The 15,284-nt window shown below is 41.3% G+C and overlaps 3 protein-coding genes across 4 annotated transcripts; all 3 read right to left on the bottom strand.

The window, feature by feature from the left end:
- Positions 1-34: 34 nt before the first annotated feature.
- On the bottom strand, positions 35-2,397 carry LOC103720903 (acyl transferase 5-like). Its single transcript, XM_008810873.4, has 2 exons — positions 1,751-2,397; positions 35-1,105 (listed from the first exon to the last, which is right to left on the bottom strand). The coding sequence occupies exons 1-2, from the start codon at positions 2,153-2,155 to the stop codon at positions 260-262; spliced, it is 1,251 nt and encodes a 416-aa protein (XP_008809095.2). The 5' UTR covers positions 2,156-2,397; the 3' UTR covers positions 35-259.
- A 1,847-nt stretch (positions 2,398-4,244) lies between these two features.
- LOC103720896 (acyl transferase 5-like) lies at positions 4,245-6,255 on the bottom strand. The gene is made up of 2 exons (XM_008810860.4): positions 5,732-6,255; positions 4,245-5,254 (listed from the first exon to the last, which is right to left on the bottom strand). The coding sequence occupies exons 1-2, from the start codon at positions 6,140-6,142 to the stop codon at positions 4,412-4,414; spliced, it is 1,254 nt and encodes a 417-aa protein (XP_008809082.2). The 5' UTR covers positions 6,143-6,255; the 3' UTR covers positions 4,245-4,411.
- Positions 6,256-11,361: 5,106 nt separating this feature from the next.
- Positions 11,362-14,072, bottom strand: LOC120112322 (protein disulfide isomerase-like 5-4). Of its 2 annotated transcripts, none has more exons than XM_039131293.1 (7): positions 13,859-14,072; positions 13,029-13,095; positions 12,705-12,851; positions 12,148-12,309; positions 11,997-12,074; positions 11,725-11,913; positions 11,362-11,618 (listed from the first exon to the last, which is right to left on the bottom strand). In XM_039131293.1, the coding sequence occupies exons 3-6, from the start codon at positions 12,846-12,848 to the stop codon at positions 11,836-11,838; spliced, it is 462 nt and encodes a 153-aa protein (XP_038987221.1). In that variant the 5' UTR covers positions 12,849-12,851; positions 13,029-13,095; positions 13,859-14,072; the 3' UTR covers positions 11,362-11,618; positions 11,725-11,835. The 2 variants fall into 2 exon arrangements, with proteins under 2 accessions (XP_038987221.1, XP_038987222.1); XM_039131294.1 differs by having other exon boundaries at positions 12,027-12,074.
- Between the last annotated feature and the right edge of the window lie 1,212 nt (positions 14,073-15,284).

The raw sequence follows: 15,284 nt of genomic DNA, 5'->3' as shown, positions 1-15,284 counted from the left end.
GTCCACGAGTACGGCCATCCATGATTTACGAACCTACCAAATCGATATTAGATTATATATTTATGATCTGCTATAGAGAATCACAAGACCGTAAAAGATAATGATACAAACCACCTGTTGATACAGCATTCTTCTTTTTCTCAAAAAAAAAAAAGAGAATAAAATGACAAGATACTTGATCGATGACCAATAGAACGGCAACTCGGTTTATTGTTATCCAAGAGGAACTGTCTCAAGAGCATTATTAAGAGGAGGGATCTTAAGCTAAATTCATAATTTGATCATTGAAGGCCGTCCCGTGTTCCTCGACGACACAAAGCATCATCAGCCTGACACCCTGCTTAGGTTTAGGAGGCCTGAGCACGATGCACGACCCGATAAATCTACTGTCATTGAACGGCACGATATGCGCCGGCTCTCCCCATCCGTAGTCTACCTCGTAAAATCCGACCCTGTTCCAATCTGCAACGATAAATGTCCCGTAGTCGAAGGGCACCTTATAGGGGTCGTCCTCGTTGTCGCCCGCCATCCATTTCGAGAATTTGGTGGGCAGCATCGCCTTAGCTTCTCTCACGAGACCCACGATCTCCACGAGCGACGACCCCGCGATCTTCCCGCTGGACGCCGTGATGGACATGGGAAACACGCAATTTCCGTAGTAACCTTTTTCCTTGGGCAGCAGATGGCGCAACAAGTGACGGGTGTCCGCGGCGAAACCAAGGTTGACGTCGAGGTGCGGCTCCAACCCGATGGCTCGAGTTCGGGCTCGCCACACCATCGCGGTGATCACATCGAAGGTGGAGCATCTTTGACCCGTCTCGCTGGTAAACTGGTTCTTGAGCTCGTTGATGGTGTCCAAGGAGATGTCCGATATGGAATACTGGAAGTCGAAGGCTGTCAAGGTTGGCGGCGGCCCGGAAGGGAGCTTGGCTGGATTCAACTTGGGGATGGCGTCTCGGCACCAGATGGGCTCGATCGTGGGACTTGGAAGCCCTCTGGCCATCTCCGCTACCGCGTTGACGAACTGGGCTGCTCCGAGGCCATCCGACATTGCGTGGCTGGACACGATGCCCACCGAAAATCCACCGCAACGGAATTGTGTAACCTGGATTTGGGGAAGAAAACCGCATGATATTCCAACTGGATTTGGGAGCCCCTTTTTTTTTCCGGTAAATAAGTGGTGGTAAGGCCTTGCAAATGGATCATTCCGATGTGACTTATCCTGACTAATTTGTCAGGATGACATGTGACACTACAGTCCGATCAGCGGTGCAATTAAAGCAACGCTCCCCACCTAGGAGCATCACCGCAAGTGGAGCCAATACAAACAACGATAATGTTTGAAAGACCAGGCTTTTCTAGATTTTTTTTTTTTTTTTTTTTTTTGAGGAAAGTGATTGCTTCGAGGGACGGGTGCGCATAGATTAGCACTACTAGCCAATTAAAAAAAAACAAAAAGTTAATTTCTCGATCAAAGAGAATATAACCTTTGGTGGTACTGCATTCTATCTTGACTCTTGAGGTACAGATCGGAGGCATGTATCTATCTAAATTCTAAAATAGAAGCATGAACAACGGTGAAACCAAGCAACTCGGTGTGGTACCCTCTTGCGCATATGCCAGAGATCATGGTTTGATTCTAATTAGTTCTCTAGAAAGAAAAGCCGGGCTTCAGAATCCCTTACATGGGGCTATCGAGTTGTCAAAATCCCTTAATAAACACATGCAGATGGGAAAGGGAGCATCGTACCTGCATCATGAAAATTAACCCCTCCTGGTCGGGAGGATAGCTCGGAAGAAACTCTTCCTTGGGGACGACGAGAGGCCGTTCGAGATTGTTGACATCTTCGAGCCTGAAATCAGCCGTGGCCTCGACGAACCATGCGCCTTCCCCGGTGCAAGCAACCTCCATCTCGCCATCGTCATGCTTCACAAATCGGCCGGCGATAGGGTAGTAGGGGACCAGGGCCTTGGACAGCGCATCTCTTATTACCTTCGCCGGCTCCACCCCAAGGCCGAAAACATGGATGGAGTCGACCATGACATCCCTCAACCCCGGAGTTTGATCGATCGAAGAGAGGGGAAGATTGCCGGTTGGTGTTGGCTCGCGGGGGACGACCAGTCCCTGAGCCAACCTGGTCACGCTGTAGCTCATGCTTGGGAAAAAAGAAAATGCTCCGCTCCTTCTCGTGTTCTCTGTCGGCGTGAAGTGTCTGTGCCTTCTTCTAAAGATTGGTATGAGAGGGGAAGATAGATGTCTACTTGCTGGATTTCAATATGTTTGGTTGGACTTTTGCGAGTTAGGAAACGGAGTGGAGCGGTTTTGAAGGGGGCATCAAGGCAAAGAGTAGGACAGGGGGTGGACGCATGACTCTGTATGCACATTAATTAATATATGCGACCTTGGATCCATTAGCAAATTGCCATCTCTCTACTCTAGAAGGAGTAGCACAAATCAAAAAAAAAAAAAAAAGGGCCCAGAAGAAGACAAGCATCCAGCTAATGGTTGATGGGCCTGATAATAAACAGCTGGCCTTGCAATCAAAGCAGGACGAAAATTTTAGGTGCGATTCCGTCAACTACCCTCTACCTTGCAAGGCACGTTCGAGCATGTATCACTATATGAACGATTGAGGCGCAAAGGAAAATTCCACAAGTCGGGCCAATCGGGGATGGGAAAAAGGGTGGTCGGCCCGTGCTCGTTGTATATAAATTCAATTTTCTGACCACGTAGAATTTGGATACAGCTGAGCTGTTAATTGACTGGTCGTAAGTTTAAATACTACCCCAAAAAAATTGATTAATTCTTAATTAAAAAATAAAAGATTGAATTAAAAAGGTTCACTTTGTCCGTTAGGAGTAGGTAACCGTCACCCATTAAAATCTGATTGGGTGTAGATCAATCTGAGCCAAAGCCTTATATAGGCCCTTTTGTTTTCCTTATTTCGCTATTCTTACTGGCCATACTATTCTAAGGCCGGCAGGCCTTAGAAGGCACGTTCATGACCCGGATTTTGCTCAGTGATTCTTTATGTAGATGAGAAGCAACTTTGCCTTGATATCGTGCAACGGTCCGAACGTGGCAGAGTTGCTAAGGTGTGAAGCACAAATCCCCTATAGTGCATGTGCGATGGCGCAGCAGGCGTAGATGGTCGCTATTAAGAAATAGATAGTCATGAAATAAGACAGTCCATAAATATTTGCTGAGGATCCTGGTTGACAAAGAGCATGGATCTTCTGTGGTACTTATGGGGTCACCGCAGAACGTTGCGCAATTATCGCTAGCTGTTATCAAGAGATAGATGGCCGTTAAACAAGATAGTTCACAAGCAAGTCATAATTGGCGTTTATTTTTTAACGATTGTCTATTTTCTGATAGAAGACATGCATGTGCCAGTTGTAGGTTGAAAAAAGAATAAAAATTTGTTTGGTTTGTGGAAAAGGAAGAGAAAAAATATGGTTAGTAGAAAAATGAAGAAAAGTTTCATTTTTAGTGGAGTTTTCCAAAGAGAAACGTGGACAAATAGCATTTATATGGGAAATAAGATTTACATATTCGTAGGATATGAAAAAGCCCAATTTCGGCTGGCTAGAAATTTAGATATTTTTTTTACCAAATATATCTCTAAGCTTTTAGATAGAATGGGATAAAATTTTTTTTTTATCGAAAACATAACAGATATTTTATATAATTTTTTAGAAAATAAATACTCAACCTGTTCTCAAATATATTATTTTTTTGCGATCAACAAAACATATAAAATTATTTTTTAAAAATTTTATAATTTTGATATCAACTTTAAAAAAAATATTTTTGTATATATATATATATATATATATATATATATATATATGGCGAACAATACATGTTTGAGTCTTATCAAGGAAAAAAAAGGTCTCCTCCACCAGCTGGCACCGACAGAGTAGGGTGGCGGGCGGCTGATATTTCTTGGCCATCCGCAGGCTGTGTTCTCCTTTAACCAATCAGCTTGCGGGTCGTTGGACTAGGCCTTGCACGGTGGGTCCGACCATTTTTGTAGGTGGGGCCGTGGGGGTAATGGCGCAATGCTGGAATAGTCGTAGATCTAGAACACGCATCCAAGGAAATCAGCTAAAGAAAGATCAAGCGGCTGTCCTGCAAATATCTACACTTACTACCTGCTTCGCATCATAGGCCATACGTTCGAGCATGCTGGCTTTGGCAGTTTGGTTTGCCGTAATTTGTAATTCTAGAGGTAGTTCCAAGCAGGAAAGCATGCAAGTAATAGAATTTATAGAGCTGTTCCAAATTAATTACGGTAAGGCTTGATAGCTATGACAACAATATCTAAAAGCAAAGCACGAGGATCGAGTATTACAAGCTCTCCATTTAATTTTTCTCCAGTGAAGGTTTAAACGAGCGAAAATCTTGCTAGACCAGGCTGCTCATTTGATCATGGAATGCTTCCAAGTGTTCCTTGAGGAGGCATCGCAGCAGCAGCCGCACACCTCGCATGGGCGCAGGGGACTGGAGCAAGATGCACCAAGGGATGAGGTCATCCTCAGTCAGTGGAGCAACTTGGATGGGTCCGCCCCACCCAAAGTCCACCTCATAGAACCCCACCCGACTCCAATCCGTCACGCAAAGCGATCCATACTCCAGCGGCACCATGCATGGCCCCTCCCTGGGGTCTCCCTTCACCCATCTCGAAAACTTGGTCGGCACACTCTCTTTAGCCTCTCTAATCAGACTCACAATCTCAACAACGGATGCCTTCTTTATCTTCTCACCGGGCGCTGTGATTGCCATTGGATAGACGCAATTGCCATAATAGCCTTCCTCCTTGGGCAGCACCTCTTGCAGCAAGCGACGGGTGCTCACCGGAAAAGCTAGGTGGGCATCGGCCTGGGGCTCCAAATTAATCGCTCGTGTCCGGCAATGCCACAGCACTGCACCCACAGCGTCGAACGTGGAGCACTTTTGGCCCGTCTCGCTTGTGAATTGGCTCTTGATCCGGTCGATGCGGTCTAGGGATATATCTAATATACTTTGCTCCAGGGCTAAAGGTTGGAAGACTGGTGGAGGCCCCTGCGGCACGAGCTTTGGAGGGTCAGGAATGGCCTCCCTGCACCAGATTGGCTCGACGGTGGGCCGTGCAAGACCTTTGGCCAGCTCCGCGATTGCTTTCAGGAATTGAGCTACGCCGACACCATCAAAAATTGCATGATTGAATCTGATGCCGACCACATATCCTCCACAGCTGAATTGGGTAACCTGATCATCAAAAGATTAAAAAAAAGAAAAGAAAAGAAAAAAAGAGATGCGTGTATGAAAGTCCAAGCAGTCTTGGTAACAATAGCATAATATTTCCTATGTCCCTTCGATCGTGTTAGCGAGTTGGACCAAACAACCGTTTTTGTTTTTATTATGGTAGTCTGCGGGCAGGCAATTTCCCGGCCAATATTAAAAAGAAAAAGAAGTCTTATCATGTGAGGCTGGATCCAACTTTCTAATCAATTTAATCAGACCTCGAATGGGCAGGTCCACCATTTGCTGCCCCATGTGAAAGGAAAGACAAGCAATCTTCAATACTAATAGACAGAATAGAGGACAACCAGGCGTGTTAGGTTGGCCATCCCTGTCTAGTCTAGAAGCATGTAAGCTTACCATTTTACATCAAGAGGAAAAATAAACGAGTAAATACTCAAGGAAAAAAAAGAAAGGTGGGGAACAAAGGGAGAGCTAGCGTACCTGCAACATTAAGAACACATCCTCTTGGCTGACCTGAGGTGGAGGACATGGAATGAGCTCTTCCTTTGGGATCATGAAAGGGCGTTCGAGATTGTTAACATCTTTAAGGCTGCAATCCGCCGACGCCTCGACGAACCATATGCCGTCGCCGGTGCAAGCCACGGCGAGCTCGCCATTATCGGACACCGCGAACCGCCCGGCTACGGGGTAGTAGGAGACCAAAGCCCTGGACAAGGCTTCCCGCACGACCTTTGCTGGGTCCTGAGCAGGCTGGCCGAACACGAGGAACAAGTCGATCAAGCGCCTCATGCCCGGGGCCCGATCGATGGGGGATAGGGGAAGGCTGGCCGACGGGGTGGGCTCGCAGGGGCCGACTATGGCCGGAGCCAACTTTGTCACGGAGAAGCTCATCACGGTGGTGGGATTCTGGGAATGGTTTCGAGTTTTCCTTTCTTCTTTTGTTTGATGTGGGAGATGCTAGTGCTTTTGGTGCGTTTATAGAGATCGATGCAGTGTGGGTCTGGGATGCGCATTGGCGCATTAAGTATTCCAAGGTGAGCTAGGTTGCAGTTGTCACGTCGCTAGCACGTCACAGAGATGGAGAAATTATTAGTTGGACCCGGGGCACCAACCCAAGCACGGATAAGTTCGATCAAAAGCGTCATATATTATATTTAAAAAAAATAAATTATATTTTTTAAAAATTTATGTTTATTATATTTATATTTAATAATTTATAAAATTTACACTTATATGTAGTTAAATTAAGTTAACGATAGTAAATTATTTTATCTAATGTAAAAAATCAAGAATATCTTTAAGTGATGAGTAAATTAAAAAAAAAACTTTCTAAAATTAAGAATAAAATATACTTACATCCAATTATTTGAAAAACCTATTCTAATTTTTCTAAAGTTTATTTTTATCCAATATTTTAACTTGTAACTAAACAAAATAATAGCCAAATCGTTAACTTAAATGGCCTAAATGCCACATTAGAAAATATTTAGAAAATAACCAAGGAGAAGAACAACTTAAGTAATATTATAACATCTATCCAAGGAGAAGAACAACTATGAGGCGTCATGGGTCTGAAGTTTGATCTTAATAAATCATCAGAAAAGAGCTATGTACCAAGAAAAAAGTAATTTAGATCTTTTAGATAAGTGGATGCCTCTAAAATTTTCTGCTGTAGAGAACTAGTATCAAAAGTTTTGTCGCTTGAGCTAACTTATTCATGATCCAAGCCAGGTTGTGGAGCCGTAACTGATGCACTCTCCAAAAAGAAGAATTCTCACGCATATATTGATTTGGATCCTTTTGATGATAGGCTGCTGGAGCTATCATAATTCTATATGTAGACATAAGAATCCTTATCCAAAGCGACAAGGTTAAGGAATAATGTCTACAATATCGGACAAAGAGAACTTAGAATTAACAAATGAAACACTCGCATCTCTAATCTCTGTGACATGGTGGGCTGGGGAGTGAGAACAAAATATGATAAAAAAGAACGCTCATTGCCGAATGCTGGTCGAAATTAAGGATACTCATCGCCGGATGCTGATTAGGAAGGAAGTTTGTTGTCAATCGCTCGTTGGAAAGGACGCTCATGGTGCGTGGTGAAGCGAGAAAGAAACCTTAGCCACTCAATCTCAAAGTGAAGAAGACTCTTAAAAACAGAAGACTTTGAAGAGATCAAGGAGTCGAAAAAGTGAAAGAAGAGCCTTATTTTCTTGTCGGGGTAATTTTAACTTTTTATAATAGATAAATGGTTTCACTATTGCTGTCAATTTAACTAGGCGTAATTATAGGTTTTACAAAATATTGAGTATAAGTATAATAAATCTAAACTTTAGGAAGACTATTGTAAGGTTATTTTGGTCATTTTAAACTTCTTTTTGACGTAGTACTTGGGTTCCATTAAAAGTTAACAGTTTGACTAATGTTCTGTTAAGTTATGGGCTAAAGTATTGGATAAAAATAAATCTCAAGAAGGTAAGCACAGATTTTTCATACTATTGAATGTAAATATAATTTACTTCTAATCTAAGGAAGGTTTTTGTAATTTACTCTAATTAAAAAAAAAGGAAGGGAAAAGCAAGCTCCACCGGCGCCTCCCTCCCATCCTTCGTTCAGCACAACAGCTCTACCACTAGCAGAGCTTGCTCCACATCTTTGCACTCTGTCTTTCACACTGTTGCTCAATTATTTTGACTTAAGTATTGGAGGGTCCTCCACCAAAAATTTTCTACCAAGTAGACTTTTTATAGGTTGGTCTCGAAGGTGACCAGTCCTTTCTCACATTGGTCTTATCCGACCTCATTGACTTCGATTGTCACCGGCTCGGAGTAAGCCGAGCAGCATCCCAGCCTCAGTTCAAAATTTAACAGCAACCGGAGTAGCTCATTTTATTTTAGAACTCAACTCCTCCCATCCCAAAGTATCTTAAAAGAATTAGAACGGTGGGCAATAAAGTAAACAATGTCGGTTTCAAAACGAAATTGAGGACGGTCATCATGCACACTCAGTGGCCTAAATGGTTTTAGAAAGTTCTGAATTAATAATAAAGAGAAACTTTAGTATCAAACCTATATTAACTAGTGCGGCAATAAAAATGTTGTAGTGACTTTTAAAGGTATTTTTGACTTTCTATAATAGATAAATAGTTTCACTACTGCTATCAATTTAATTGGACATAACTATAGATTTTACAAAATATTGGGTGTAAGTGTAATAAACGTAAACTTTAGGAAGACTATGGTAAAGTTATTTTGGTCATTTTAAATTTCTTTTTGACATAGTACTTGGGTTCCTTTAAAAGTTAACAGTTTGACTAATGTTCCGTTAAGTTATGGGCTAAAGTATTAGATAAAAATAAATCTTAAAGGGGTAAGCGTAGATTTTTCATACTATTGGGTGTAAATATAATTTACTCCTAATCTAAGGGAGGTTTTTATAATTTACTCTAATTAAAAAAAAAGGGAAAAGCAAGCTCCATCGGCGCCTCCCTCCCATCCTTCGTCCAGCACAACAGCTCTACTATTGTTAGGGGGCATTTGGTATGGGGTGATAGTCGTAGGATCAAGGGTGATGTGGGTGGAGGTGATGAAATCACTGCGTTTGGTTGCACCATGGTGATCCTACGTGGCGATGATCTTAAATCACCTCCACTCCTCAAATCATCCTCCAACTCGGTAATGGGATACCCGTCCTTGAGGTCGGAAATCCAAGATCACCCCAGGGCAGTGATCCTGGGTTGAAAGTTAAAGACAAAAATACCCCTCAAGTTAGCAGAAAAATTGATATATCAATATACCATCAATCTATTATGTCAATATTATATATATATTATGTTGATATTATATATTATATTAATGATATATATTATATTGTAATATATTACTAATCATATTATTATCCTATTATTATTGAAGGATAATTTTAAATTCTAGTAGAAATATATTATTATTTTTATATTTATATAATGAAAATATTTTAATATATTACTATATTACTTCTATTTACCTTATTTTTTAATCAAAATAATGATTAGTATTAAAAAATCTATTATAAGTATAAATAAAAATATTAATTCTATAATGAAAATAACATATTTTTATAAGATTAATAATTTATAGGAGTAATAAATATATTTTTATAGAATATATTAATAATTAATATATTGATAAATATATTAATATTTTATTATAATATATTTTATATGATTAATAAATATATGATAAGGGGCTACTAAAAGTAGAATATGTGACAAAATTACGGAGTTATTATAAAAATTAGTAATTTTGACTTCCATTTTTAATTCATGAGAATTAAAAATACATAAAAAAATCATCTAAAATATATCAAGGGTATTTGTGGTATTATGTGGTCAGTGATCTTGGATCTCTATACTATACCAAACAAGTTACTTATGGATATCCGGAGATTTTTAATCACTGGACTATGGCCTACCAAATACATTGATCTTAGATCACCAGGGATCAAATCACCCCAGCATTCGGATCACCGGAAATCTTAGATCACTGTGGTGATCCTGTTGGGGTTACCAAATGCCCCCTTAGAGCCCGCTCCACATCTTTGCACTCTGCCTTTCCCACTGTTGCTTTATTATTCTGACTTAAGCATTGAATGGTCCTCTACCAAAAATTTTCTGGCAAATAGACTTCTTGTAGGTTGGTCTCGAAGGTGACCGGTTCTTTCTCACATTGGTCTTATCCAACCTTATTCACTTTAGTTATCGCCAATTTCGGAGTAAGCCGAGCAACATCCCAGCCTCAGTTCAGAATTTAACGGCAACCAGAGTTGCACATTTTATTTTAGAACTCAACTCCTCCCAACCCAAAATATCTTAAAGAACTAGAACGGTGGGAAATAAAGTAAACAGTGTCGGTTTCAAAACAAAATTGACGACGGTCATCATGCACACTCAGTGGCCTAAATGGTTTTAGAAAGTTCTGGATTAATGACAGAGAAACTTTAGTATCAAACCTATATCAACTAGTGCGGCAAAAAAAAAAGCTCCAGTGACTTTTAAAGGTGACTCCACAAGGCACTCGGCTGGTCTTGCTCGCTCGGTATTTGCATTGTGCCAGCAACATGAATGTTGGACGGTTGAGTGACCTTTTAAAGCGATTTTCTTAGTTACCATAGCATTGCTCTTTTGCTCTTATTCATATTATTGTGGTTGAAATCTGGCCTGAGGGTGACCACACTGGAGGAGCCGCCGGGCGGGCCCACTACCAGAAAACACGCGTATAGTGACGGAGATTTCCGTCACTATACCGTGTTTCCGGTTACTAATATGGAATTTGTGACCGGAGCTCCCGTCACTGACTTCGTTACAAAAACACGCGTCGCTAAATTCTCCGTGACGGCGGCGATTTCCGTCACTAACCTCCGTGACAGAACCGCCGTCACTAAGCCGTTACAAATTCAAGAATTAAATATTTAAGAAATTATGTATTTCCCGTCACTATCCAGTTGCGGAGTTAGTGACGAAGGCAACTTCGTCACTGATTTTGTCACAGAATGCGGTCACAAGTTTGGTCACTAATCTGTCACGACCTTTAGTGACAGATTTAGTCGTCACAGACATGGTCACACATTTTGTCACTACATTTGTCATTAATTCCGTCACTGACCTAGTGATAAGTTTACGGTCACTAATTGGTTACAAACGCGCTGAGCAAAATCAATTTTTATTGACCAAAATCCGTCACAATACTTGGTAAACAATTTAGTAACCAAAATTTGGTCACCGATCACAATCTAATAACCTGGTACATTTGGTACATTGATTGGCACATAATAATAATAATAGTAATATCATTAATAGCAAAGGCATTCAACATTACGCAAAAGTCATTTTAAATGTCATTCAAAATTGGCATCAACATGTCCTGAATCCATCAAAATCAAAGTCTAAAAATATGTCATAAAGATCAACAGAGATTTCATTCCTCCTAGGAATGCAAAGACCTATCATCTAAGGCAAAAACAATTATAATGAAGCATGATCAGCAGAATCAGAATCACCATTACTCTCCCGATCTGCATGCCTTGGTCCAAAGCCAATCTCTTCTCTCATCTTTTGAAGAACCTCCTCTTGCCATTTTTTCTTTTCCTGCTCAAGAATACGTAGAAGGTCTTCATGAGTGTACAGCTCTGGAGCTTGACCTGTAGAGGTGGAAGCAGATGATGATTGCCCAATAATTCCAGTGAGATCCTCTAGGGGACTAAAGCCATAGACATGGCCATGAGTTGGGACATCAGTTGCGTCAAACCACAAGTCATAATCACGTGGAGGAGCATCTGAGGTGGAGGCATCACCATATTTTTTGGAGTATTCAGCTGAATACTTTGCCTGCAAGTTGATTTAAAAGAAGAGAAAAACATTATGGTGGATCAAACAAGAGATAAACATGAGCAAGCTCAATAATATTTATGAATTATAAAAAAATTATACTTACCATGACAACTTCACTTCTCTTATGAGTGAAAGCATTCAAAATGGAATTGCTAACTAGGGGAATGAGCAAAACTTTGGACCCGTTGTACAACCAATATTTCACCTTTGCCCATCAAAATTGTTTTCCTAATTCAACCTTTCTCATAAGCCGGATCGTATTGTGCAGGATAGAATCCAATATTCCAGACACCTGAAAGCCAATAAGGTCAAATTTTTCATACGCATTTGGCAGTACAAAACCGAAGATATCATTTAAAGAGATCGAGTGCAAACCATAAAAATGCCTCCAATGATAGCACATACATTTGTAATGAAGTGCGAGAAGGATTTTGGAACTTCAGTTACCAAGACCTGAAATTCAAAATAACGATGAGCTCACAGATTTTGAATTTGGTAAATGTGTATCCAAGTGTCAGAAACCAGCCTGCATAGGAGAGGGCTCAAAATGGAATTTGGCAGCAGGAATACGCAGACTGTGCACCAAACTACTGTGGGCTGTATACTCATACTCCTCTAGCAATTTAAACTCCCGAGAAGATTTTCTTGATGCTATCTCAGTCTTTACCAATTGAAGGTAATGCTCAATCTGCAAATCCAAAGAGGGTACATTTAGATCTCTCTTCACAGCCTCTGTTTCATAATCGGCATGGTACAAATAGGTAACTCCTGTTCATTGCTATCTGACAGGTGATTAACATTAGAAACATCAAAACAGTGTAAATATAGGAAGTCAATATTTCACTTCCTGTCCAATTCCTCGAAAATAAGTTATGGCTTGGTGTTCGTGCTGCTAATGCTAAACTAAGCGTCAACTACTGATATCATGATGGAGCATCAAACAGTAACAAGGTATCTGATCAATCAAAAAATTTTAAGTACATAGAAATGGTTCCGAGACTTACAGTAACATTTGCATTAACATCATAGAAGATTCTGCAAACTCAAAATGGTGAATGAATTCAATGCAGAAGCTTATTTTACCTTTTTGACAAGCACAAAACCTTCTATTCTACACCCACTAGTCAATGGCGCAGGCCGTTTTGCTGTATCGATGGTTTGACCAGATTTGTCATCCAATGCTAGTTTATGGAACTCTCTTGGAACAGGTGCAACCAGAGTTTCCATTGCCTAAAATTAAGAACTCCAAACAAGCAGTTAAACCAGTTAACAGGGCTAACAAATAAAGTGACAATGCATATGCCTAACTCTTATGATAGACGAGTACACTATAAGGCAATGATGTGCAATGACAGTGCCGATGATTAATTACTGCACATCAAATTTAAATCGAAACAATAAGCATACCACAACTAAACTTTCTGTGTCCCGTTCTCCATAATAAGATTCATGTTCATGGTGGCCATGATTTTCCCTGTGGCAGATGATATAGTAATCACAGTTATTTAACTAAACAGCAAATAAGATATAACAACATGACCATTAACATTCTAAAAGACTACTTGCTAGCCCAGGAAAATGGAAGACAGCAGAAGTTAATTGACAACATCAACAAAAGCTAATTCAGCCTCGTAGAAAATGTAGTAATTGAAATTTTATAAGCATGAACGACAACAATTAAAAGCAACTAAGACAATTTTAAACATATCAAAAGTACATAAAACAAATTTGCAGGCAAATTTTACTTATGCACGAAGCTCAGAGGACTAGGTTGCCCGTAACATCAAGTATTTACTCAGTGCTCACTTGTTTCTTCCTTCATTAATAGGATTTTTAAATATCTATGTTGCATAAGGCTCATATAGAGGAATTTTAGCACAATTTCTTTTCAAACAATAGGAGTTCTAGAAGCAGAGGTGAGGCATATTAAAAAATAAAAATATCTCAGGCTAAATATTCCTCCATTTAAGGGATCAAAATAGATGGTCGTGCTAAAGGAGGGTTGAAAAGAAACATATAGAATTTGAGCATGCTTAAGATAATTCAATGTATGACTAAAACTAAATAATATTCTCTCCCTGATACCTGTTACATTGAACCCTTATTTTTGGGAGACCTACTGTTCCGAGCTCTCTCGCTGCCCCACCACCTCTCTCTCTCTCTCTCTCTCTCCGGGCTTGGGCAAAATCTACCGGGATCGAGCTTGAAGAGGAGGAGGAGGAGGAGAAAACTCTTACCGGTGACTGTGAGTCGGTGACCGGAGCCGCGGAGGTTGCCGTCCGGGGGAGAAGGACGCGAAGAGCCGCCGGCCGGTCGTTGAAGAGGCGACGACACCGAGAGGAGGCGGCTATCAGGCTCTCAGCGAGGGAAAAGGGGGGGCGGGGGCGGCGGCGGCGGCGGCTCTCAGCGAGGGAGGGGGGCCGGCGGCGGCGGCTCTCAGCGAGGGAGGGGAGGCAGCGGCGGCTCTCAGCGAGGGAGGGGGGCCGGCGGCGGCGGCTCTCAGCGAGGGAGGGGAGGCAGCGGCGGCTCTCAGCGAGGGAGGGGGGGTGCGGCGGCGGCTCTCAGCGAGGGGGTGCGGCGGCGGCTCTCAGCGAGGGAGGGCGGCGACGGCTCTCAGCGAGGGAGGGCGGCGACGGCTCTCAGCGAGGGAGGGGGGGCGAGGGAGTGGGGGGGGTGGGTGCGGCGGCGGCGGCTCTCAGCGAGGGAGGGGAAGGGAAGGGAAGGGAAAGGTTAGGGTTTTTGTTAAGTCGGTTTGCAAGCCAAATTGTATATCTAAGGCTGATTTGGGCTAAATCGGTTTGCAAGCCAAATTTCATATCAAATTATTTTTTATTTATAAGGCTGATTGGACGGGACTTGCAAGGCAAAAATATTTTTGAACTATAAAGCATGATTTCCGCGAGATTTTGTATTTTGATCTTATTGGGTGTATTCATACCCGTACTGTATGAAGCACCCGTTCTCAGCAAAAAAAAAAAAAAATATATATATAAAGCATGATAAAAAAATTCTATAAAGCAGAAAACTTGCAATAGGGGTGCAAATGGGTCATGGCCGACACCATGAGATTTTAAAATGAGAAGAAGAAATTTGAGTTTTATAGAGAGTGATTGGAATTTGGATTATCGAAGAAATTTGGGCGGAACGGCGGGCACACTTAGTTTCATTTTGGATATTCCTCCTTTTATCTTTTCTTTTAATTTAGGTTTACTCAAAAATAATATTTTTAATATTTTTGGAATTAAAAATTAAATTTGGTGACAGAAATTTTTGTCAATAATCTGTTACTGCCAAAAATAATCTTTTAAAAATTTATAAATACTAGGGTTACTATATTTGTGACGGCTGCATTTGTCACTGTCTGGTTGCAATTTTGGTTATCATATTGCTGACAGATACCTCGTCACTATGATGGTCACTAAGGTTTGGCGCCCATCCTACCCGCGCATTCTGTGACCGGTCTGTCACTAAACGGTCACTAAGTTTACACCACGGTGACCAAATTTCTGTCGGTCACTAATCCGTCACAAATAGTAACTGATAACGGTCCGTCACTAATTTTCCGTCACTATACGCGTGTTTTCTGGTAGTGGCCGTAAAAAGAGTGGCATCTCCCGTGCGCCGGCATAGCTGCACAAAGCCTCACCGATGGATTTCGGTGAG

The sequence above is a fragment of the Phoenix dactylifera genome, chromosome 11 (genome assembly GCF_009389715.1).
Source record: "Phoenix dactylifera cultivar Barhee BC4 chromosome 11, palm_55x_up_171113_PBpolish2nd_filt_p, whole genome shotgun sequence".
In the NCBI taxonomy this organism is placed as follows: Eukaryota; Viridiplantae; Streptophyta; class Magnoliopsida; order Arecales; family Arecaceae; genus Phoenix; species Phoenix dactylifera.
Note: the sequence above shows the minus strand (reverse complement) of the source record. Positions and strands in the feature narration are given on the sequence as shown.